General features: G+C 34.4%; 1 protein-coding gene across 1 annotated transcript in view; it reads right to left on the reverse strand.

Moving 5' to 3' along the window:
- Positions 1–27753, reverse strand: part of Oamb (Octopamine receptor in mushroom bodies) — a 692882-nt gene that overhangs the window by 253288 nt on the left and 411841 nt on the right. Inside the window, exon 4 of the mRNA XM_074172398.1 lies at positions 16819–17055. Within this exon, the coding sequence (XP_074028499.1) occupies positions 16819–17055 (237 nt within the window). The remainder of the gene's footprint in view (positions 1–16818; positions 17056–27753) is intronic.

The following is a 27753-nucleotide window of genomic DNA, read 5'->3' on the forward strand; positions in this document are numbered from 1 at the left end:
TTTTGATTTATTTGCTGAGTCGCCCAGTAATCTCTCCAATTTCAGAATTTACATTTTCCGATTTTTCCTTGTTCTTGATTCGAATAGGCAGCAATTAATATGAAGTGTCAAGATGTGATGAGTTCATCTGAAGGGAGCCCGGGTTTGAGTGCAATTCCTTGGAACCGGCGATATCGATCAGTTTGAAATGTAAATTATCTTCATCTGTTTACTCTTCTCAATCGTAGCTTACCTTGAGAAATGAGGTACATTTCAGTTTTCATGATTCGGAATATGAGTTTTCCTCATTTCAAGAAAGAATATAAATTCCTCCCAAAATGAAAAATACATTTTCATTTCCGCCATAGATTTCATAGTATATTGAATCACTCATCCGGAATTTGAAATTCAGTAGGACAACCATAATAAAACTTTAGCAGGTAGTATTGATTTCTCTCTCTGCCGTTGAGTATGCTGAATATCTTATATACAGAGCTTCCGCAGAGCAACGGATGGGGTCCAGAATAGTATTTACCTATTTACTATGAAACTAGTTTATAATGCACACGATTACTAGATCAGGGTCGATAATTTTTTAAACAAACAAAAACCAGTAAGATGAAACCCATTAAAAAAGGAGGAGAAAATCTGTTTTTCCGTTAACCAGCTGTCGCCTCCATACGAACGACAACTCTCAGAAGTTGAGAAACTTGTGCGAGCTAAGGACTAACGAGGTCTTACCTTTTAACGTGTGATTCCTAACACGATAATATGATATGATATGATAGAATATGATGAAAATTAGAGGAAAAAATAAATTACGGGAGATCTGATTTCGGGAAATGGAAGGGGGTGAGTTTTTGAAGGTAAAAAATGATTTATCTCGATTTCCGGCAAAACTATGAGTCCTATGGAAAAAAGTTAAATGGCAAAGTTGTAGGTGATAAAAAGATCTACAACTATTGTGGTCACAATGTTTTAACATAACCTCAAAATTCATGTGACAAATTCAAATAACCAAGTTTTTGATTTTTAATTTTTTCAGAAAAAAATTCTAGGTAATTTGGCAACAACTTACCTTTCCATGTTCCAAATACAGTGTTATTCATTTTTTCACCTTATTTTGACTCAATATCAAAAAAGCATCTTAATTTTCAATCAAAAATTCTCGCGTCAAAATATCAGCTTTTTTCAAAAAGTCGATATGATAACAATATCAAAAAAGCATCTTTATTTTCAATCAAAAATTCTCGCGTCAAAATATCAGCTTTTTTCAGAAAGTCGATGTGCTTTATGATCTTTGAAACCTCTACTTTCTAATGGTGTAGAAAAAAATATTTTTTATTCGTTGAAATCTCTACTCTCTGATGGTGTGAAAAAAATATACATTACTATAGTAAATGTTCTCAGAAAATGCAAAAAATCGAAAAAAACTTGAATTCGAAAATGTTTTAAATCATTTTAAAGTACAATTTCATAAAAAAATTGTGATTGATTATAATATTTTTGAAAACGTTAATCTTGTTATTAATGAATACCTGATCTAGTTTTTGTCTCTTTAATGGCATTTCTTCATCGTTAGATTCGACAAACTTTTCCAATTCTAGTTGATCTTCGAAGTCTTCAAGACCATCACCTTCTTCGTCTTCAATATTATTTCCAGTCTGCATGCAGAAATGTAACAATATTTTGAAGGATTCATATTTGAAACTATTAGACGTCAAAAATAGATCCTTGCATCTCCAGAACCTGGTTTGAGGAAATAAATAATAATAATAATGATATATTTCCATAAACATGATTGAGTAATACAATAAATGTATGAATGAATAAATGAATAGATACATAGTAAATCTAACAGTTAACCCACAAAAGGGGTCATAAGGGAAACAATAATGCAACTATTAATACATATACACACACATATATATATATATATATATATATATATATATATATATATATATATATATATATATATATATATATATACACACACATCGGAAAAGTCTAGGGATATTTTTAAAAATGGCAATATTTTTTTTTAGATTGCTTTAGGGAAAAAAAGTTGACAAGTGATTATTAAACAAATGTAACTTACAACAAAATTTATTAAATGGTCAAAAATACTGAGTGCGCATATAAGCAAAACTAAAAAAAAATATGGCTCTTCTTTGGCACCACGAAAAAAAATCATAATACAAAAAAAATTGGAATCAGTACAAAGTATGGCCTCCACGCTGGTTTATTATCGTGCATCGACAAAATGAGATTGTCAATGTCTTGTTGAGGTACATTTGCCCATTCAGCGATTAAAAGCTCTCTCAATTGAAACGTTGTGTGAATGTTCCCATATGCGGAGTAATTCTTCGTTGAAGCATGTCCCACACATGCTCGATGGGATTCAGGTCCGGTGATTGTGCTGGCCATGGCAATACATCAACTCCTTCGTTGGTGAGCCAGTCAGTCACTAGACGCGCGACATGTGGACGAGCATTATCGTGTATTAGGTGGAAGTTTTCACCAACAGCACCAGCAAACGGACGGACGATAGGTAGAAGAATGGTGTCGAGGTACTGTCGAGCTGTGAGGGAGGGATTTGGAAAAACGAGATCGGTTCTGCCGCCGATCATGATTCCGCCCCATAGCATTACTGTACCACCTCTGTATGTGTGGACTTCCTGGACGTGTCTCAAACGTTCATTATTTCCAAGTCGTCTCCACAGTCTTACTCGACGAGAATCTGGTAGCTCCGTGGTAGCTATAGCTGCCTCCGTGGTGATTTTGATAGTTTTCTTGTAAACACAAGATCTATTAAGTGAAACCACAAATGTGCGGCTGGCTCCTGCTGGTGGCTCCGTGCATTGTTATTTCTTTCTTCTGGTAACCAAGTGTTGCCCATCCTTACACTTGGCTGCACCATACTGATGATGGGCCTAAAGCCCGAAACACGTGTCTATGGTTTGCCACTTCCTTGAGTGCTATGTCCGATTAAAAAACTCCTTTATCTATATATATTATTTATAAAACAGAATAATTAGTGACTGGATTAACTATAAATCGGTTTAATTCGTGAGGTTGCAGTCAATAGCTGGGCTGTTACAAAGAAAACTCTTTATTATATGTCAAGCTTTCGGTATATTTCACACCTTCGTCAGGACAACTACAATAATAAGATTATATATCTTGTAAAAAATATATAAATATGGAGAACTTACTAACGTGAGAATAAAATATAAAATAGTTCAAAAACAGATAGAAAAACATAAAATAATGACAGTTGATGAAAATTTTGGCTGACAATGTCAAGTGGGAAAGTTCTTAATGATACTCGAGTTACTAGATCTTTTATTTTCTTTATCATATTTCAGTAAGTAAATATGTGTAAATTTTACTAAGACTATCAATATCAGTTCGTTTATTCATTGAATGTTCTTCGTTATTAATATGTATCATTTCCAAAAATATTCTTTCAGTTGTATTGGTTTCTCTATCTAAAATATTTGGATTTTCAAAATTCATTTTATGATCCTCCGAATTAACACGTTCTGTTAATGCACAAGAATTAACATTTCGTCTACAGTCGCTCTTATGGGAAGATTAAATGTTCCTCTTTGAAGATGATCACTTGGTGATTGAAACACGTGTCGAGGTGTTAAAAATAAGGTGTTAAAAAACTCCAGTATTATTCATTATATATAATATACAATAATCATTTGCAGGTAAACAGCAAAACAATACTACATTAGCAATTTAAAATTGAAAAAATATGGAAATATGTATAGTAATTATTTTTCCTATCTATCCATTTGTGTATTTCCATTCTTGGCGAAGAATGAAGCCATTTTTCGAAAATTTTCTTGAATAAACCGAGTGAATGGATTTGAGTGAGGTTTGTTAGTAATTTTAAGTATATTATGGCACATAAGTGTCTCTGCGATAATGTTTTTTCAATTTTTGGTATAGCGCTCTATTTCTCGTGTTGCATACATGATCTATTCGCTCAAAATATAAGTTTCATTTTCATAAAAATGCAATATTATACTTTGGAAGTATAGTTGCCGTGCATCTAGCGCTTTGCTTTATTTATATAAAAGATCTGAAGGATAATTGAAATTTTTATTATGGATTATTTTCAAGATCCACTTTTGGGTGACTTCTAGGTTTCTGAGGAAGTTGTTGGTTACTCCACCCCTTGCTAGAATGCCATAACTTATATGTGATCTAACAAGAGAGTTGAACAGGATTTCCAATCGCTTTTGATCAAACACCTGTTTCAAAAAATTGAACATGAAAATCAATGATCTTTTTTTTACTATATGTTCAATGTGGTGATTCTATTTCAATTTCCTATCTATGAATATGCCAATGTATTTTATTTCATCTTTGGATTTTATTTCTATTTTCATATCACCCGTATTGATTTTTGAAGTTTTGTCAATTCAATTGATTTAAAAGGATCAAAAGATCAATATATTGACCTTTATTACAGTTTTATTAGTATATCAGGCAATTTCTATCGAGGATTTAATTATGTCAGCATTAGCATCTTCTTCTACTTTTTTACAGAAAAACCCTCAAGACTGTAATCTTTTCATTTAAGTTTTTATTATTTTTTCTCGTCAGATGAAACTTTTTCTTGCAAAAATGGTATTTTTGCATGGTTTTCATAATCAAACTCTGGAATTTTGTTGTTTGTTAATTATAGTAGTATATTTCGATTTGCAAATTTTTCGTTCATCAAAGTAACATGGAATGTTACGTTTTTTGAGTGATTTAAGTATAAATTCCAATAAATAGCTCAAAATAGTACATTATGATAAAACAAAAATTATCGAATTCGAGTTTTTTTCGATTTTTTGCATTTTCTGAGAATATTTACTAAAGTAATGTATATTTTTTTCACACCATCAGAGAGTAGAGATTTCAACGAATAAAAAATACTTTTTCAAGTGATATTCTTTCCATCTGGTGGTGGCAACCGTTCTCTCGATCTCTTCTTCACCTCGTTTTTATCTGACTTAGGCCAAAACAGCAAAACATTTTTGAAATTTGAAAGGAGTTGGTACAATTTTGAGTGGTGTTACTTCCTCATCATTAATAACAGATGAAGATGGTTGGGGCTCTTGAATGATATTGGCAGACGAGATGATTTGTTTCTCATCTGGTGTCTAAATTTCAATTGATTCTGGATCCCCATTCATTTCTAAATATTAGCTTCCTGTTGCTTGCTCGGTCTCATAGGGAATGGTGATTCTTGTGACATCTTTCTCATTGTCATTTTTTATCTGCCTCCAAACAAAATAAAGGGATGTTTTCTTTACATCACCATTCCACTGATCTCCGATCGTATGTTTCTTTCCCAATAAATTTTTCTAAATATGATGCTCCTAGAATTGACAAGAGAACGGGAATGAAATATTTTTTGTATTTGATAGAACTTAGATCAAGTGGATATAGCCCAGTTCATTCAAATCCATTGGCTAGTACATCTGGAGTTACTGACAACAATATTGCCTTTTCGAGTATAGATGCAAAGTCCTTTCTTTATCTATCTCACAGCCATTATCAATTTTCCACTGCTAAATAGCATTCCTTCAAGCACTTTTCAAGGTACGAAAAAACAGCCACGTCCGTAGGTTGAGTGGTGTGAGTGGAATTTGAACATAGAGCGATCAGAATAATTCCATTTTCTGAACATATATTTCTGAGCGGAAGGGTTAAGTGACTGGAATGACCATCAACGAAAAAAATTATTGGCAGAACAATATCATTTTCTCTCAACCATGGTAGAAAAACGTTGGCCAATTTTACCAATGGACCAATCAGTAGGTATTTTATTGGTTACGTGTGGAGGTATCCTTTCATATTTGTGAATAACCATTGAAGAAGCGATCATACCAGCTGCGTTTGCATTCAATAAAGCACGCATACACTCCTTATCATTATGAGCAGAAAAGTTATACACTGCTGATGCCCTTTTTTTACCAATACTGTGTTTCCTTTATGTGACATTGTGATTCTAAAAGAATTAAAATATCAACCATGGAAGGGCATACGTTTCCTAATCCAATAACTAGTATCTGACAGTGTCGAAACCAATACCTGACAGAGATGTCAGCTACTGGAACAGAGATCAATTCCGATATGTCTCAACCACCAATGTGTTTCACATCAAAAAGAAATTTATTTAACCTATTCGTCACCACTTTTCTATTGGAAATTGACGACCCCAATATCTAACATTCATGTCAGATAATGGATACTCTTATGGTACCCCTTAGCTGACACCCCTCTTCTAACTCCAAAATGCATCAGTAAGTAATTAGGTTTGACACAGTTGTATTTCTAAGATCTTTATTGATAGTAGTAAATAACAAACTTACCTGCAAACATCAATTTCTGTCAGCAAACGGTTAAATACTATTTTATTTTCCCCAACAATGTTATTAAAGGAAACCGCTTCACAAGCCACAGAACGAATGTTACGTTAAAAAATTGGAAGGTATTTGAAATTCATTGTGGAGAAGCAGTGGTGCTAACCGCAGCACTAAAATAGTTCAGAATTCCTTTTGATACATCCAGCATTACCGTTATTATTTAATATTGCTTATTTTTTGACGTTCACTAGAAAAGTGTTAGTTATGTATGTCAGAAATGGGTTCCATTACTTTATTATGGAATTTTAGTATAGAACACCTAGTATAGATAGCTGCCATCTCAAACAAAAACTAAGAGATGCATGTAATAACATTACACACATCATGCCAGAATATTTCCACATACATTGAATGGACAGACAACTTATGTGCATTCAACAAAAAGGTCGTCAATTCAAGCATTGAATCTAGTTTGTCCTGTAGCATTGATTTTTTGTATTGGTTTCATTTTTCCCCCAAAATTCATTATGAAATAAATTGATTTTCTGTTTGATTGTTGTCACTGATGATTCTATTCATTTCAAATGTAACGCTGTAAAAATATCGAGTGCGATATAATATTGAATTGTGATTTTATCGCTCTATCAGTATTAGAAAAAAACATTAATGGTGACCGTGTTGACACGTAACGGTTATTCAAAGATTCATTTTTACATCGTTATATGTTGTACATTTCGAATATGAAAAACTGTCGTCCTCCATTTTTTCATATTTTCTGAAAAAACAATTCTATTTGGGAAAACCAAAAACAGCATTTTCAGTTTTTCCTGTGAAACTGAAGCAGGCCGAAAGTCCCTGTTATTTTTTTTTTAACATTTACTGTTCTTCACAATAGTAAGCTTTTCCCCAATCAATCATCGTCACGTCGGAATATAGCAATGTTACTATATGATGAAAGAAACGGCCTGTATCACTACATAGTATAAAACAAAGTCGCTTGCCGCTGTCTATCCCTATGTATGCTTAGAACTTCAAAACTACGCAACGGAGGATGGTTTTTATGTATATGTGGAATTGGCCGCGATGGTAGTGCGCCCGACTCACGATTGGAAGGCCGTGGGTTCGATTCCCGCCTCGATCAGATTTTATTCTTGAGATGATTTTTCTGGATGAAGCTGGGATAATTCTGCAACCGTGTTAGGAATCACACGTTAAAAGGTAAGACCTCGATAGTCCTTAGCTCGCACAAGTTTCTCAACTTCTGAGAGTTGTCGTTCGTATGGGGGCGACAGCTGATTAACGGAAAAACAGATTTTAAACCGATATAACATCCATAGTACAGTAGACAGACACTGATAATTTTAGAAATGATGTAAATTACCACATTTTTTGCGCTTATATTGCAAACGCTGACTGAACCTTACGAGATAATATACTACAGTATTGTACACCTTAAAAAGGTCTTCAAAAAAGTTCGCGATGGTATATATCTGTCTCTTAGGGATCACCCAGCGTAACCACTACAGATTAAAAATGCAGGACGTAGCGGTTGCGGCGGCACCGGCCGGGAGGGCGGCTCGCTAGTATACCATAAAAATGAATTGCGTCTGGCTGCTCTGTGATTCTGAACTATTCGGATTTTTTTCACTGTATCCGAAATCATTCTTTTCTTTACCAATCTGTCGAAGTGGCTTGTGATGTTTGATTCTAACGTATAACCCGAGCTCCATGAAGCATCAACATTTTCAGAAGTGTTCTGTTTTTGAGCAACTGCTTCCGTCATTCTGAACCATACTGCTATTCAATTTGACAGACAACGAATTGTGTAAAACATATTATTTTAGAGGCAACTGACATTGAGGTGTTCTTGTGCATCTGAATGAAAAGTGAAGTAAAGCATATTATTTTAGAGGCAATTGACATCGAGGTGTTCTTGTGCATCTAAATGAAAAGACAAGCCAAGTGTGCTGCTCTCAACAAAGCAAGTTATTGGTATTTTCCAATTCAAGTCTAGAGATCATGGAAACCATAAATTCCTGATATGACTGAATCGAAGTTACCACTGATAAGACATAGCATCAAAGTTACCAAATTTATCGTGGACTAATGTTTAGAAAAATCAAATACAGTTTTCACCGAGCTTTAAAATATCGATAGTGGAGTAACTTATCTGAATTGATTCGAGGGGAACTTGTTGCATTTCTGGTAGTAGGTTCTCTTGCGGACATCTGATTAGAAGATGTACCACCAGCTTGTATCACTTATCGTGTTAATTAATTTAGTGCTTGAGAGCCGTATGACTCCCAAGTTTCCAGAAAACACTGCAGCTCCATAGTATTATTGCTTTTGTGTCCCCTCTTTTCCATCAACAAGGCCTACGAGTGTTTTAATACTACTCTTCAATACTATATTGAATTAGCTTTTCCAGTGATATGTATCAAAAATCCAGGGAGAAAATCTAAAAATAATAACTCTCTTTCACCAGAACTCCAACAATTAAAAAGCCAAATGATATTTTATTCGGAATGTGCTAAAGTAAATGAAAACTACACAGAAATGAGCAAAAAAATAACACAGACTTACAGAGAGAAATTGAAGTCTACTCACAAACGATATGTAGATGAGCACATAAATGCTTTCAAAAATAAATCGAAATCCATGTGGCAAATGATACACAAAATTAAAGGAGAGAACCCATCAAATGAAGTTGAAATTCACCAGAATGGTATTCGACTCCCAGACAGCGAAGTTGCAAATAATTTCAATATACAATTTTCCAAATATGTGGTCCAACAAAATACAAACCTCAATTATATAGTTGATAACATACAGGTTTGTCCCAAATCAATTTTTTATCATCCTCTAACAGAGTATGATGTTATTGAGTTGATTAGAAGCTTGAAAAATTCCAACTCAAGTAGCCATGATGAAATATCAAACAATCTTCTTAAAAAATCTGTTTTTGAATTGTGTTGTCCTATAAAACATATTATAAACCTTTCCACTGAACATGGAGTATTTCCTGAAATCTTGGGAATTGTCTCTCCTGTGCATAAAAGAGGAGACAAAAACCTGTACGAAAATTACAGGCCAATTAGTCTACTCCCCAAATCAACACGGATTTACTAAAAGTAAAAGCACAGAGACAGCACTTTACCAATTTAACGACCATATAATAAATGCACTCGATGGCAAATTAAGTATTTGCGGTTTGTTCATAGACTTTTCAAAAGCATTTGATTATGTGAACCACGATCTGCTACTACGGAAATTGCAAAGATATGGTGTGAGGGGTATTGCCTTGAATTTGATGAGGTCTTATTTAGAAAACAGAGTTCAGAGCGTCAAGATTGGTGATAAAGTTAGCAATTTGGCAAATATCAAACATGGGGTACCTCAGGGTTCAATTCTTGGGCCTTTACTATTCCTGATATATGCAAATGATTTGATGAGTTATTTTCATGAAATGACAACAGATCAAGTAATAACATATGCGGACGACAACAACTTTATCATCAAAGCCCAAGATGCATCAAATTTAGTAGATCGTACCCAAATTGTGTATGAAAAGGTGCAAACATGGGCAAAAAATAATCACCTTGAACTCAACATACCTAAAACCACGCTGATGAAATTCACAATGAGCAATGTTCAAGAAAATTTTTTTATATATAAAAACGAAGATTGACAAATTGAATCTTGTGCAACCACCAAAATGCTAGGTCTAACTCTTGATTATAAACTCGCTTGGACTCCTCACATAGATACTCTCTGTAATAAACTAATAAAGAACTGTTATGCTCTCAGGTTTATGGCTAATTTCTGTAGTGAAAAAGTCTCATTAAGTTTGTACTATGCGACTATAAACTGCCATTTAAGATACGGAATCTTGAATTGGGGTACAAGCTCTTCTGCTGAAAGAGTGTTCATTCGCCAAAAAAGAATCGTCAGAATTTCAGCTGGAATAGGGTGGAGAGACTCATGCAGAAACGTTTTCAAAAACCATGGAATACTTACAGTTGCCGGTTTGTATATCTATGAGTTACGTAGTCATGTTTACATGAACAAACGTATATTTCCAACCCAGCAACATAGATATATTACCCGTAATAGAGATTTTCTGATGCCCAACACTCACAGAACGACCTTTTCCAAAAAAGTTTCCTTTATCTCGGCCCGAAATTCTTCAATAAGCTGGATGACTCAGTTAAGAACTCACCTACGTTGAAAAGCTTCAAGAAAGGATTGAAAAAAAATTTTCTTGGGAAAAATTGCTACTCACTTGATGACTTCTAAGCATTTTCCCACGAATGTATGTAAATATGTATATTTATATATATATATATATATATATATATATATATATATATATATATATATATATATATATATATATATATATATATATATATATATATATATATGTGGGTATATATGTATATATGTGTATGTATATGTATGTGTATATATATATATATAGTGTAATAGTCTAAAGTGAAAACATTCTCTTAATACAAAACGAACATTTATATGAATCTCTATATGTTTCTGAGGGTTATCTTCAAGTGAACAAACTTTCAACCAGACATTTTGAATCAACAAAAAATGCAAGCATGCTTTTGATTATATAAATATCTCCAAAGTCCACCAGAGCTCAGTACAAATCCAAATTTTAAATGAAGGAATGTAGATAATTGTAGAACCCGATAATTAAGAATGAAATCGTAATGAAAAGAGAAATGAAAATTTCTATGTTTTTCACCACTTTTATTTGTAACTAACGTTACTGCAGTTTCGTCCTATACGGACATTTTCAAACTTGTATAAGTTTACTTACCAGACGCTGTCCATTGAAAGGACACCTGAACATAATGGTACCATACAACAGAGACCTCAACTATAGGCGATGCAACAAAGGGAGCGAGACAACTTGTAGATAATATTCTGGTCGAATGTGAGGTAAACAATTTCTGGTCAATTCCAATAATGTCCAGAAGAATACGACATATGTTCTGCAAGAGACTTGTATGAAGTGATACATTCCACAAGATTGTTGAAATGGATGTAATAGTAGTAGTAGTAGTATTTATTTTTCTTGTTTAAAAGTATAAAATTATTTTTCACAATATCTTCATACAATAACGAAAAATACGTCAGGGAAATACGTCGTAAATAATGAGAGCGTTTTCACACTAAACTATTAGACTATATATGTTTGAAAGTATAAAATTATTTTTTTCATCATTCTATAAAAAAAAAGAAAAATGTCAAAAAACGCATTAAAAAAAAAGGGCAGACTCCCTTCTTGTACGTAATAAATATATAAAAAGTTGAAGTTGAAAAAAATTATTTTATACTTTCAAACATACCTATATAGTATAATAGTTTAGTGTGAAAACGCTCTCTTTATTTACGACGTATTTCTCTGACGTATTTCTTGTTATTATATGAAGATATTGTGAAAAATAATTTTATACTTCTGAACAGGTAAAATAAATACTACTACTACTACTACTACTTTTACATCCGTTTCAACAATCTTGTGGAATGTATCACTTCGTACAAGTCTCTTGCAGAACATATGTCGTATTCTTCTAGACCTTATTGGGATTGACCAGAAATTATTTGCCTCACATTCGACCAGAATATTATCTACAAGTTGTCTCGCTCCCTTTGTTGCATCGCCTATAGTTGAGGTCTCTGTTGTATGGTCCCATTATGTCCAGGTGTCCTTTCAATGGACAGCGTCTGGTAGGTAAACTTATACAAGTTTGAAAATGTCCGTATAGGACGAAACTGCAGTAACGTTAGTTACAAATAAAAGTGGAGAAAAACATAGAAATTTTCATTTCTCTTTTCATTACGACTTTATTCTTAATTATCGGATTCTACAATTATCTACATTCCTTCATTTGAAATTTGGATTTGTACTGAGCTCTGGTGGACTTTGGAGATATTTATATAATCAAAAGCATGCTTGCATTTTTTGTTGATTCAAAATGTCTGGTTGAAAGTTTGTTCACTTGAAGATAACCCTCAGAAACATATAGAGATTCATATAAATGTTCGTTTTGTAATTGACAACATTATAACTGTTCATAACACGTTGCAAGAAAGTTCGATCGAATAACAAAATTAGTAAATCTCTCTATATTGTCAATACATAAAAAAATCTGAGAATGAATTGAGTAGAAAACCAATTTCATAAAACTCGAAATCAAGTTTCCAGATCAGACAAATATGTTCACCAGTTCACTCAGTTAGACCCTGTAACTCGACATATGGAACGTGAAATGGAATTGGAGCAAATATTGACTACCTCAATGATACGCTCTGAACCGTTTCAGTTCTAGCTTTCATACCCTCCGCACCCAGTCTTGATTACCTAAGTGACCCGTTAATTCCTTGTCGGGGGGTCGAAATAACCCAATTAGCTTTAACCATCCCTCCTTCATACACGCCCACACTTATTCACTTCCTCTTTCTAGACCACAACTCAAGATGTCAAAGGAACATTATTGAAAAGATAACGAACAAGGCTCTCCTTCCTTTCCTCCTAAAAGTAACAGCGCTTCTTCCAGATTCTCATTTTCTTTCACCTGACAAAAAATACGAAATATCTTATGATTTTTTTTATATTTGAGAAAGTGAGTGCGATATTGTTATCAGCTACAGCTTAAAAAACATACATGTTCTCGTTATTTTGAATATTGCAGAATATATTCTCGTTTATCTGAGAACACAAAAAAAAATAGTATTTTACTCGAATGATCTGAGAAAATGAAATGGAAAATCGTTGACTGTGTAGAATATATGCAAAATGTTTGAGAATGAAGTTTTGATACCAAACACTTGTTGGGCTACAGTAGAGATGAACTACATGCCTTCTTCTTAGGGATGTTTGACAGGCCTTCTTACAGGGCACTGTCGTTTGAATCATTATATGCAGAGACTACGACTGTCGGAAGACAGTGTGTATCGCCTCTAATTGGAAAATTATGAAACAGCAGAGCATATACTTTGTGAGTGCCCCGCTGGGAACCGAATTAGGTTTTTAGAGTACGGCAAAACCGTACTCTCATCATCTGACCTGAAAAACCACTCACGATACAATCTCATCGTCTTCGTTAAAAAGCTGGGTTTATTTGGTCGAGTGTGAATAGGTATGAGCGACAATAAACCCTTGCGGATTACGGTGGAGGATCGAATAGACCTATTCACTTTGAACCTAACCTAGGTATATCTTAAAGCGGACTGGAAATAATTTTACCTATTCTCATAAAATTGTAAAGAGCCAGTCTGGCGTTTAAGTATATACCACCCAGTTGGTTGGCAGCAAGGGTGGTATATATACCTGAAGTGGGTTGTAAAGACCCATACACTAAATTAATACGACCAATCAGTCTCACATCATTTTTGTTTAAAGGACTTGAGTTAATACTGGACGGACACATTAGGAGGATGACATTATATGCATCCCCCTGAATAACCACCAGTATGCTTATCAAACCAGAAAATCGACAGATTCAGCATAAACTACCTTGTAGGAAAAATCTCTCAATCCCTTGGCGAAAAGGAGATTTTGGTTGCTGTGTTTCCCAATATCGAAGGAGCATTTAACAATGCATTACCTAAATCTATAGGATCGTCTCTGGCTAGGTGACCATAACTGGCTGGATCTACGCCATGTTGTTAAACAAAACTGCAACTACGACTATTTAAGACGGGGCCATTAGGTTCAGGATCACCAGGGGCTGCCTTCAAGTTGAGGTACTATCTCCCCTTGTGTGGTCGCTTTTGATAGATAGTCTGCTTGATGCCCTCGACAGCAGAAAAGTAGATCTGCAAGCTTATGCAGATGACCTTGTCATCTTGGCAAGATCCACGTCGGAGAAGGGTAGCTTACAATATCCTCCAAAGTACGTTGTTCACAGTTGGTGCCTGAGGAAGTAAATGTCTGTCAACCCCAGCAAAACTGTGATAATCCCCATCACCAGGAGGAGAAAAATGAATGATCTAACGCCACTTTCCCCCAATGGTGAGGTCATTCCATTTGGAACGGAGGTGAAATATCTTGACATTGTCCTTGATAAAAAACTAACCTGGAACGCTCACTTAGAAAAAGTTTTACACAAAGCCAGACTGTACCTACGGACATATCGAAGGAGTTGTGGTAAAACTTGGGGTTTAGGTCTCAAAGAAATCAATTGGATTTATATGATGACTGTTTTTTGTTATTGTACAAGTCATTGAATTTTTGGCGAAAAATGGCAATCGCAAATGAAGAAAAAAGAGATATGATACAAATTTATTACAAACACGATAGAAATAGTGAACATCGGAAATGTATTCAAACTTGTATCCCGAAAGACGGGAACCACATCGAACTATGTTCAAGTTATTGGATCAAAATCTCACCGAGTTTCGTTCATTTGAAAAGCCGGGGAAAAATTACAGAGACAGAATGGACCAAGAAACTAAAGAAAATTTGATAAATGTGGTATGTTTGAGATAAGTTAGACATTGTGTCCTCTTCAATTTGGGTTATAAAAAAATATTGTAACTATTTGTTAAATATGGTATGTCACGAAACATAATGTGATAAACCAAATTCTACGCTGGTGAAGCCGCGGGAAAAAGCTAGTAATTTATGTTTACACTTTAAAAATTCTTTAAAAATATGCCAACTTTAAATAGCTTCGAGAATAGAATTATGTTACCTATCAAAAAATTTCACAAAACTAACACAACCGTTAACGACGTCTGCCCTCATGCGTTTGCCCGCATTCGAGTAGCATTCTTGGCGATGGCGTTTCATAGCTTAAACCGCCCCTCTACCCTCGCGTATCGTCCCCCGTCGTCTTACAGTAGATGCGACGTGTAATGACAAGTTGATCTTATCGTGATGATTTTTTAACGATTCGTCCAAATTACTCAATGCGAAAGACTAAGATTATTTATATCAAATTCTCAAAACGCGAGTATATCAATTTTTAAATTAATTCAACAGATATTCTCAAATATGCATTGTAAGAAAAGTCTCCAGTTTGACTGTATTTATGGCTCAGTATTTTGCATTTGGTGGCTACCACATAAGAATTAGATATATGCTATCACTGAATTTCATTTAGAACTATTTAAGATAAACAATCTCACAGTACATTATCTTCATGTGACTCCAACGGTATAGGCAGGGCACGCCAAGATACCTCTCAGGGAGCAAGAATTTTTCCGACTTACTTAATTCTTTTCGTTATATCATGACCAAAATTACACAAAACATTTGTAAATTGTAGCCTACATGTTATTCTGATGTATAAACTGTATTTATGTAAAGTTTCATTTGAATCCGTTCAGTCATTTAGGCGTGAAAGAGACAAACATACATACATACATTTATCCATCCTCACAAAACTTCACATTTATAGATAGATTTGGAGATAACATAAACCTAATGAAAGAACTAATGAAAGTTAGAGCTACCTAAGCAAGCTTGTATATGACGAGAGAGGGAGTGAGAGATATGTTTGTGATGCGTTCTTGAAGGCACCTATAATAATGGTTATTCCTTAATTCATGTATAAGTACAAGCTAATGCTTAAGTCAACAAATTTGACATCAGATTAGGAAGTAAAAGCACCTAAAGGCTGACGTTCGACTAGAGAAGGTCAGATGTCAATCTTGCTGAAATGTCCATCTTTAAGTTTACTACCGCTCCGGAGGAGCGGAGGTGGATGGACGAGATGGGATCTTCTGCACACAGTTACCGTATGGGGAAGATTTCAACATAGGGCACTCAACTCGGGAGGGGGCATAGAGAGGTCAACAAATTTTCCAACTCTCTTTTAAATTTGAGTTCGCTTCTCATGCCTTTCAATGATCCAGTTATAGTATTGTGAAGTTTAGGTCCAAGGTAAGTTATAATTTTTTTTGAAAAATGGGAAATAAATCTGCCCATGTTTTTATACCACTTGTGATTGTAACCAACGTTACTGCAGTTTCATCCTACTAGGACACTTTCAAACGAATACAATAAACTGTATCGTACAAGTGGTCTAGAAAATGGGAAGTTTAATTCTCATCCATCAACTCATTATACAAATTTGAATACAAATGAAAAAAAGTGTATCGTGTCAAGACTCAAGCTCGAATCAAAGATTTCTGGTTTTTGAGCACATACTCGTCGTACTGAGATATCAAGGATATCTGCTCGACAGATGCGATAAGTTGACGCCGCGTTATTGGAACGGATTTTTACAAGTATTCTGTGCAAACATCTTTATAGACTATTCATTTTGGATTTCCGAATATTGATGTAAAACGTTTATCATTTCGATTTTTCTGAAATACCGGCTCCATATATAGCATCACCTCTCAAATAATAACTCTTCATGTAACCACGATTATGATTTCTCGCCTATAAGCTTCTAATCAGTCACCTAATTCCTCTATATCTTACCTTACGATCTCTCCAGCCAACAAGCGGTGGAAAACATATGACAAAACTGAGGATCCAGACTCCTGCAATCAAGCCTTTTGCTCGAGAGTGGGACATTATGCTTGGGTATGTTATCGGTCTAGTGACGGCAACGTAACGGTCGAGTGAGATCGCACAAAGGTTTAGAATGGATGCTGTACACATCCAAACGTCCACAGCCAACCACACTTGGCACCATACGTTTCCAAATATCCAGACCTGGAAAAGCAATATGTGAGAAACTACCCTGATAGAGTTGCGTTTTTCATTGTCAATCTTTTCAATAAAATAACTATTACTTTCATAAATATGTTAGAAATCATGTTGTGAAATGAGACAGAATGTGAAGTTATGCTCGAATGTCTCCAAGCATACTTGCTGAAATATACCGTTATATTGGTTTCAAGTCAAACAGCGAACAGGAGAGGTGAACTTTCCTATTGTCAAGGGGAAACTGTGGTTTTCCAGTTCCTCATCAATCTATAACAAGTGGGAAACTTCCAGTTGGAAATGAATAGAAAATTGAGAACAAAAAAAATACAAATCCATGATGTTTAGATCTTACACAGATACAACCTATCCAATTACTATTCAATATATCGTTTTATCAAATTATAAATGTATTCAAATTAATAATTTTTTGAGTATATTATGTATTTGTTGAACCATTTTGCGGAGGTTTTTTCCGGAAAATTGGCCACAAAAAACACATTTTAGATGGGCTGGAAACTTCGTGGGCGACACACAGATAGCGCTACTGGTATAGAATCTGTATTATTTTCAGTTAACTCAGCCAGGCTTTCGACAACTGTATTACTCATCTAATACTTCTTCAGAAACTTGAATATTACAGAATACGCGGAACAGCTTACGAATTCTTCTCCTCCTACCTAACCAACAGATTCCAGACAGTGCAATACCAGGGTTCTCAATCAGACTTCCGAATCATCAAACATGGGGTACTCCAAGGTTTTGTATAAGGTCCGCTCATTTTATATATTGATGACCTATCGCAAAACTTGTCAGCGTCATCATGCATGCTGTTTACAAATGATGTTACCATATACAAATCTAAGCCAGTATGGCCAGGAATACAGACCAGAGAAAATCTGTTAAGTTTTTCTATCGAGGAGAGTCGTTTTCGGCAATTTGCCACCAATTTAGACAATGCTCGGTGCGAGCCAATAGCTTCCAACGTCGCTTGACTGTCCCAGAATAGTTTCATCAACTTGTGTATGAGGTTGGATTCTTCCCTCCGCACATAATTCAAAAGCGTAAATTTCCGCTTAAAATACAGTCGCATAGCTCCTAGGCAGGTTGATATCTCTATCCTGGGTCTGCAACTAAAAACACCTTCACCAAAACCGGAAGCTGTTTTTGATCCATCTGTGAACCAGCAACTATCTGCTCTCAATATTTTCTTCTCCCGGAGGATCCAGTCCTCTCTATTTAAGCACAGTACTTCATAAGGCAATTCATAGTGAATAGTTGGAGGCATAAAGTCAGAGGTCATTTCCAGTATGCTGTGACTTCCAGTGTCAACCAACAGTCTGTTGCACTCTGTATTAGATTGATTTGTGCAATTGGCAGTCTAGTCTCTCTCTCCAGAAGAATGTGGAGAGGAGGTAGATCTAGAAAGATCTCCATAGCCGCTGATGATGTGGTACTAATGGCACCACTGATGGCCAGACAAGCCTGTCTCTGTAAGCTAGAGAGCTTCGCCTGGGCCGTTATCTGTAAAGACTTCAGTAACCAGGCAATTGCACCATAAGTGATTATTGGTCTGACAATCATCATATAAATCCAATGGATTTGTTTGGTACCTAAACCCCAAATCCTACGACATGTTCATAGGAAAAGTCTGGCTTTGTGTAAAACTGTGTCCTAGTGAGCGTTTGTTAGGCCGTATTTGAGATTAACGCACAAAACCCCCAGACAAACAGACCAGAATTATCAAAAGAATTGCACTATTGAAGACCCTCAATTGTAGTTTTTCCTAAATATCTCTCATATACTCGTACATATAGCGGCATTACACTTTTATAATAAATTGCGGACATAAGTAATCCCCCCTTTCAACACTTAATTGTAGTTTTTTTTAAATATCTCTCATATACTCGTACATATAGCGGCGTTACACTTTTATTATAAATTGCGGACATAAGTAATCCCCCCTTTCAACCTTTGTACAGAACAATATATCAAAGATCTGACAAAACTACCGTAAGAAGATATAATTTTCAGTTCTTTTTGATAAGGAAGACAATAGTGCTACCGAGAGAGTGCTACCCACTTTCCTTTTGAAAAAAAAAGGAGATTTTTGTAATAAATAGTTCAATATGTATTTCAATTCTCTATTCAATACTTTTTAACTGTTGAAAATCCAGTTGGTCGTTTCCGAATAATCAGCAGTTTCATTTCCGTTTGAACAATCTCCAAACAAACTTCAAATGTGTGCTTTAGACCACACGACTAGTAAAACTTTTCAGCTCCATCTATACACATGTATATACACATGGGGGAGACCGGGATTGGAAGTCACATCTGTTGGGTTTTGCATTTTCAGTACCGTTTTTTCATAAATTATCAATGATATTTTTTCATCAATAAATAACATTTCTATACTATTTTTTTTCTCCAATATTATCCATAGAGGAAATATAACAATTCTTATGACAAAAATAAAGTGACTTTTAACCCCGGGCCGAGGATAGTTGTCAAAGCATCTGGGGAAAGTATAGTCACGTGAGTATTTAAAGGATAAAAACATTCAAATGAATTTTTTTATTAAAAGTGGAATAAAATACGTAATTATTTATATCTCAGAAGAGAAAAAAATGTCATATTTGTAGGAAAAAAACATATTTGCTCCAAATAAATAACTTCCATCTGGTAACTTCAATACATATAATAGAGTTCCATCAGGTCGCAATGTAAATTAAAAATACTCATCCTAGCGAAATCATATTTGGTAACTCTAAAATTCACTGACTATTCAGTCTAAGATCCGAACCTAAATCGACCTTCACCGAGCTGATAATAGAATTAAATATATTTTATAATGAATTTAGTATATTAGAAAATATGTTGTAAAAGGGTTCGCTAAAAAAATCCTGGACAGACTATTTTTAATAATTTTTTGAAAAATTATTTTCAATAAAATTTTGCAACATCAAGATAATAGGAAAATGTTTGTCCTTACTTGAAGTATAAAACGTATAGAATGTGCAGCCGTTGGGTTGTCTATTATTTACCTGGGCGAACTACTGGTTTGTCAGGTATACACAGGTATATCGATGCCAGTTACTTTCACTGATTAGATAATAAAAAAAAAATGTATATCATCATAAGCGCTGTTTCATTGCGAACACGTTGGTTAGTAAGTATACTGTGTAATAATAAAGGACCCAACATCGTAGTCGCCTCGAATGGCATTTAGATGATTATATTATAAATATATATATATATATATATATATATATATATATATATATATATATATATATATATATATATATATATATATATATATATATATATATATCAAATTCTGTTCAAAATCTGTTTTTCCGTTAATCAGCTGTCGCCCCCATACGAACGACAACTCTCAGAAGTTGAGAAACTTGTGCGAGCTAAGGACTAACGAGGTCTTACCTTTTAACGTGTGATTCCTTATATTTAAATATACATATCTATATATATATATATATATATATATATATATATATATATATATATATGAAATCTAGAAAGGTTAATGCAGTCAAGCTGCTGGAAAATAATTCCATGAAAATCAAAAAATAAATAGATAAGTACTCTTTGATCATTCCCATATTGATTTCAATTTAAGAGCCACCGGTATACAGCTGTTTCAGCCTATTGGGCATCGTCAGTACCGGGCAGGCGGTCCTCGATTGAAGACAAAATGAGAAAAAACCAAGAAAGTACTTAATAAAAATAGCTGCGTAAACGCAAGCGAAACATAAGTGGAACCACCTATTGGTGTGACACCCAAGTCAACTTGCCAAGTTTTTATGTCAGTGTTGGTGGTTTGACCAATCAACCGACAACTGCGGTAGCAGAAATTTGGGAAGCTAACCTGAAATGCCATCGGAAAACGAATCCACATGTTTCTAGAAATGTTATGAAATCTAGAAAGGTTAATGCAGTCAAGCTGCTGGAAAATAATTCCATGAAAATCAAAAAATAAATAGATAAGTACTCTTTGATCATTCCCATATTGATTTCAATTTAAGAGCCACCGGTATACAGCTGTTTCAGCCTATTGGGCATCGTCAGTACCGGGCAGGCGGTCCTCGATTGAAGACAAAATGAGAAAAAACCAAGAAAGTACTTAATAAAAATAGCTGCGTAAACGCAAGCGAAACATAAGTGGAACCACCTATTGGTGTGACACCCAAGTCAACTTGCCAAGTTTTTATGTCAGTGTTGGTGGTTTGACCAATCAACCGACAACTGCGGTAGCAGAAATTTGGGAAGCTAACCTGAAATGCCATCGGAAAACGAATCCACATGTTTCTAGAAATGTTATGAAATCTAGAAAGGTTAATGCAGTCAAGCTGCTGGAAAATAATTCCATGAAAATCAAAAAATAAATAGATAAGTACTCTTTGATCATTCCCATATTGATTTCAATTTAAGAGCCTGCCCGGTACTGACGATGCCCAATAGGCTGAAACAGCTGTATACCGGTGGCTCTTAAATTGAAATCAATATGGGAATGATCAAAGAGTACTTATCTATTTATTTTTTGATTTTCATGGAATTATTTTCCAGCAGCTTGACTGCATTAACCTTTCTAGATTTCATAACATTTCTAGAAACATGTGGATTCGTTTTCCGATGGCATTTCAGGTTAGCTTCCCAAATTTCTGCTACCGCAGTTGTCGGTTGATTGGTCAAACCACCAACACTGACATAAAAACTTGGCAAGTTGACTTGGGTGTCACACCAATAGGTGGTTCCACTTATGTTTCGCTTGCGTTTACGCAGCTATTTTTATTAAGTACTTTCTTGGTTTTTTCTCATTTTGTCTTCAATCGAGGACCGCCTGCCCGGTACTGACGATGCCCAATAGGCTGAAACAGCTGTATACCGGTGGCTCTTAAATTGAAATCAATATGGGAATGATCAAAGAGTACTTATCTATTTATTTTTTGATTTTCATGGAATTATTTTCCAGCAGCTTGACTGCATTAACCTTTCTAGATTTCATAACATTTCTAGAAACATGTGGATTCGTTTTCCGATGGCATTTCAGGTTAGCTTCCCAAATTTCTGCTACCGCAGTTGTCGGTTGATTGGTCAAACCACCAACACTGACATAAAAACTTGGCAAGTTGACTTGGGTGTCACACCAATAGGTGGTTCCACTTATGTTTCGCTTGCGTTTACGCAGCTATTTTTATTAAGTACTTTCTTGGTTTTTTCTCATTTTGTCTTCAATCGAGGACCGCCTGCCCGGTACTGACGATGCCCAATAGGCTGAAACAGCTGTATACCGGTGGCTCTTAAATTGAAATCAATATGGGAATGATCAAAGAGTACTTATCTATTTATTTTATATATATATATATATATATATATATATATATATATATATATATATTCAAATATATATATATATATATATATATATATATATATATATATATATATATATATATATATATATATATATATATATATATATATATATATATATACCGGGTGTCCCACATTTTATGTGACAGGCAATATCTGGTTTGTTGAAGGAGATACACAAAAATGTTTCATACAAAAGTTTTAGGAGTTCATGAGAGCTATATTTTGATATAATTTTTAAATATACAGGGTGTTTGGTGTAGGTGCTACAGACCAAAATTCCATTTTTTAAAACAGAACGCCCTGTATATCATTACATATTCAGATGCTACGTTAAATTCTGATATCATTTCATGTTTGGTTTTTGAAATTCGGTTACGGCGTTGTTAAGTTATTGCACTTTTCCTTAAATATAAAGTTTCAAAAAAACTTATTTACTCGTACACGAATCCAGTCTATATCTTTTACCAAATTGAACTAGACTACTACTGAATACAAACCATTATTCTCACCTCTACGATACGATATCGATATCAGTTGAATATAATATTGAAATTCTTGAGAATGTGACTAACTTGAGGGTGAATTGCTTTATATTGCACAATTTCATCAAGTAGCTTATGCTTGTTGATGGCATAGTAACAAATGTTGTTGAATTGTATCTACTTGTCAGTTCGATTCAGTGATTCTTTGCAAAACAGTAACTGTGTTCTTTGTGCGAAAACTCCAGTATGCCTTACGCGTTTAGTCTAAGTGATTGCATTGATATGTTATTAATTTTTGGGGAATGTCAGAAAAACTGCCGTCAAGCACAACGTCTATACCAAGAACATTTTCCAGACAGACCCATTCCGTCACGAATGACTTTTTCGAGAGTTGTAGAAAAATTGCAAACTGGGTCATTTCCTTCTACTATAAAGCATCGTCATCATACGAGGTCTGTTAGAACTGAAGATTTAGAGATCAATGTGTTGGCTTATATTATCATTCATCCACATGTTTCTATCCGTACTCTTGCAGAAGAAGTCGGTGTGAGTAAATCTAATGTACAGAGAATTCTGAATGAAAATAAATACCACCCATTCAAAATTCAGTTGGTACAAGGTTTGAAACCCACGGACTTTGAACGACGACTTGAATTCATTGCTTGTATTCAGGTAATATTACATGAAAGTCTTAACATATTCAGTCACATTTTGTGGAGCGATGAATCGCGATTCCACAATAATGGAGTTGTGAATCGACATAACAGTCACTATTGGTCTCAAGAAAATCCCCACTGGATCCGCGAAAGTAATTTTCAAACTACTTGGGGTATTAATGTATGGTGTGGATTGTTCAATGGCCGCATCATAGGACCTTACTTTTTCAATGAAAATCTCAATGGATTGCGATATTTACATTTTCTAGAAAATGATTTGATCCAGTTGATGGAAGATATTCCCATAGCAGAACGACAAGGAATTTGGTGGCAACAAGATGGTGCTCCTCCTCACAATTCACAGGTTGTTACTGAATATCTGGATAGAACGTACCCAAATAGATCGATTGGTAATAAGGGTCCAATTCGGTGGCCGGCTCGTTCCCCAGATTCATCACCGCTTGATTTTTTCCTATGGGGTTATTTAAAAGATATTGTTTTCACTACTCCCCCTTTGAATGTGGATGATCTGAAAATGAAAATTCGACTAGCGTGCAGTGATATTACGCCTGATATTATAAGAGCGACTTGTACGAGAGAAGTGATTCGACGTTTCGAAGCCTGTATAATATCTAATGGGCATCACTTTGAACAATTTTCATGACTTATTTCTAGGTACCTACCATTCTTATGAAATGATTTATCAAGTTATATTATTTACATTGTTATTAATTAAAGATTTGTTTTCGAATACACCTCTTTCAATTTTGCAATTGTTTCATATTCAAAATGATTCCTGACTGAATTCCGCAACTCAAAATTGAAACCACTACTTAGAACACCCAAAATTGTGACTGATTTTCATGTGATATGATGCAGAGAGAATAATTGTATGAGATATTTTCAAAAACAATAGTCGTTCTCAAGACTTTACATTTAAAGCAATAACTCAACAACGCCGTAACCGAATTTCAAAAACCAAACATGAAATGATATCAGAATTTAACGTAGCATCTGAATATGTAATGATATACAGGGCGTTCTATTTTAAAAAATGGAATTTTGGTCTGTAGCACCTACACCAAACACCCTGTATATTTAAAAATTATATCAAAATATAGCTCTCATGAACTCCTAAAACTTTTGTATGAAACATTTTTGTGTATCTCCTTCAACAAACCAGATATTGCCTGTCACATAAAATGTGGGACACCCGGTATATATATACATATATTATTTTTTTTGCAACCCAAATGTCAGTTGCTCCAAAATAACGCGCACTGTTTACTATTTGGAGGGTGGTAGAGGTACCTCTACCCTCTATAATTTACATATCGAGCATGCGCACTTTCTAATATTCAAGGTCCCATTCGAGGCGACTACGATGCTGGGTCCTTCATTATTACACAGTATACTTACCTCGGATCTCTCTGTCACACATTTCCACGCGCATTGAAATTCAAATCTTTGAAGTTCGCAAACCTCTAACAGGACCGAATTTTCTGGAGACAACCCTATATCAACGTGTTCGCAATGAAACAGCACTTATGATGATATACATTTTCTTTTATTATCTAATCAGTGAAAGTAACTGGCATCGATATACCTGTTTATACCTGACAAACCAGTAGTTCGCCCAGGTAAGTAATAGACAACCCAACGGCTGCACATTCTATACGTTTTATACTTCAAGTAAGGACAAAAATTCTCTCATTATCTTGATGTTGCAAAATTTAATTGAAAATCATTTTTCAAAAAGTAATTAAAAATAGTCTGTCCAGGATTTTTTTAGCAAACCCATTTTTAACATATTTTCTAATATACTAAATTCATTATAAAATATATTTCATTCTATTATCAGCTCGGTGAAGGTCAATTTAGGTTCGAATCTTCTACTAATTCGAAATCACAATAATGGCAAATGTAACCTGGCAAATGTAACGCTATTTTTCGAATATTTTCAAAAGTATGTATTTTACTAATTCTTTCTTCTATTCGTCGGTGAAGATTTGCCTATACCTTTCATAACCAATTTTTGTTGATGGCATTGATAACAACTTGTGATAACAACGTGTGAATCTTTTACAAAACCGCGTCAGAATGCGAAAATAATTAAACCCAAACTCACTTCTCTTGCAGCACACAGTATAACTGCGTGTAATACTAGTCGATCATGATCAACAAAAAATGCAGCACACATATACGGTGTTGGTTGTCACATGTGACTACCAGCCCCCGTCAAGATGAGACAACCAGCCTAAAAACACATTTCAAAACATAACCCCTCAAAATAAATCTGAATCAATATTCAATCATAAAAACGGATGGTGATATCACGAACCACAAATGTCTCATCGAGAACGTATGAAATTATATACAGGGCGTTCCAACGAAAACTTGACCCTCCCTGTGAATCAAAAACGGATGTGTAATCACAAATTTCAAAAAACACGTCAATTTTTATGTCGGGGCTAATTCCAATATGGAAATCATACCCGAAACTTCACCCCCCCTCCCGCGGTCAGTAGGGTGGTGAAGTGATACATCGAGTGATAAATCATTTGAAAAGTCTATTACTATTATTTCTGTAATTTTTTTTTCGGAAATTGGTTCATTCGTTATTAAGAAATTGAATGTTGAACGTTTTATTTGAGAAAAAAACATAAAATTCGCTGTGGCTCATTTTATTGAAGAAATCAACAAAAGTAATATCAATGGCAACACAGTCAACGGATGAAGCGTTTAAAATAACATCCATCTTGTTCCATACTTTAATGCAGCCTACTTTCGAAAATGTTCCTAACATTATTGAAGATATCCGGAGTCAGAAATCGGCATTCCCGAACAATTATCTGTCGCAGGTCTTCTAGATTTGTAGAATGTATTCAATGAACATTTTTCCTGAAGTACGAAAAATCACTCACTAGCAGCGCTAGTAGTTCGGTAGGGACAAACACTGCCTAATCCTCATATAAACATATGGTAAAGTACAATTTAAAAAGAATGTTTTCAACAGAAGATGTTCCTGGACCAAAACTAAAATTTGCAACTGTAAAGGATAACAATGTTGTAACATTAAAACGTTGGCTTGCATGCCGTAATTTGAAAGTACCTAACTGGAAAAAAATTGAATTAATAGACAGGTTAGTATACAGACTCTAGTAAAAGAGTAGCGGTAGATTCAAACTGTAATGAAAGAGATTCAAAATGATTATGAATTTCAGATTTATTTCCGAGTGAAATATGAATCAAATATAGATGGTGATGAAATAAATTTAATTAAATATAATGAATGAATATAATTTAATGATCGATTGAGGTTATATCTCATTCTAATCATTGGTAATTAACTATGAAAAATTTACTATTCATTTCATGTTAAGAGCATACATATGAATATTTATTCATTTATTGCACTGTTAAATCCACTCTTCTGGAGGCATGTATCCATTTCTTACATCTAACATCATTAATATGAGGTTTTATAAATGTTATGGAAAACACGTTTTCTTCCGGATATCGATTATAATAATAATAATAATAATGTTTATTTATCAAAAAATTACAATATTGAATATATCAGTAGTGCTTGAGAGATGCATAAATAAACAATGGCATCACTGAAGAAACAATCTTAAGATTGCTCCTTGTGCGTGATATAGCCTCTAGAGAAGATTAAAAAAAAAATGACAAAAAAAACATTCATGTAGCACATAATACAATATTTAAAATATCACAATGATTGGTTGTCAGTTTCATGCAAGATATTACATGATATAAATATCACAATCGAGTCGGTAAAAGCGTCGCATCCAGATCAAGTGAATAACACGATCGGTTTGAAATCTCAGTGAAACATAATATACATATATCACATTACAAATTATCTAACTATCACCAATAGATGGTTAACAGATTTATGCAAGGTATCACATGAGATAAATATCACAGTCGGTAAAAAGTCACATCTATAGTCTTATTAGAGGTATATGTCATTGTCTTTTGAATATGACAAACAATTTGTTAAAACTTATAAATTATAACAGGTTTGAATTTTTGCACTTTTTACAGTAAAATATTTTTTTGGAATATATCTCTGTCATAACTATTTATCCAATTTTTTACTTGTTTCTTGAACTCAATGTAGTTTTGACTAGTTTTTATGGTTTTAG

The sequence above is a fragment of the Leptinotarsa decemlineata genome, unplaced genomic scaffold (assembly GCF_025532065.1).
Source record: "Leptinotarsa decemlineata unplaced genomic scaffold, Ldec_3_MD MMD2_tig00000090_RagTag_RagTag, whole genome shotgun sequence".
Classification (NCBI taxonomy): domain Eukaryota; kingdom Metazoa; phylum Arthropoda; class Insecta; order Coleoptera; family Chrysomelidae; genus Leptinotarsa; species Leptinotarsa decemlineata.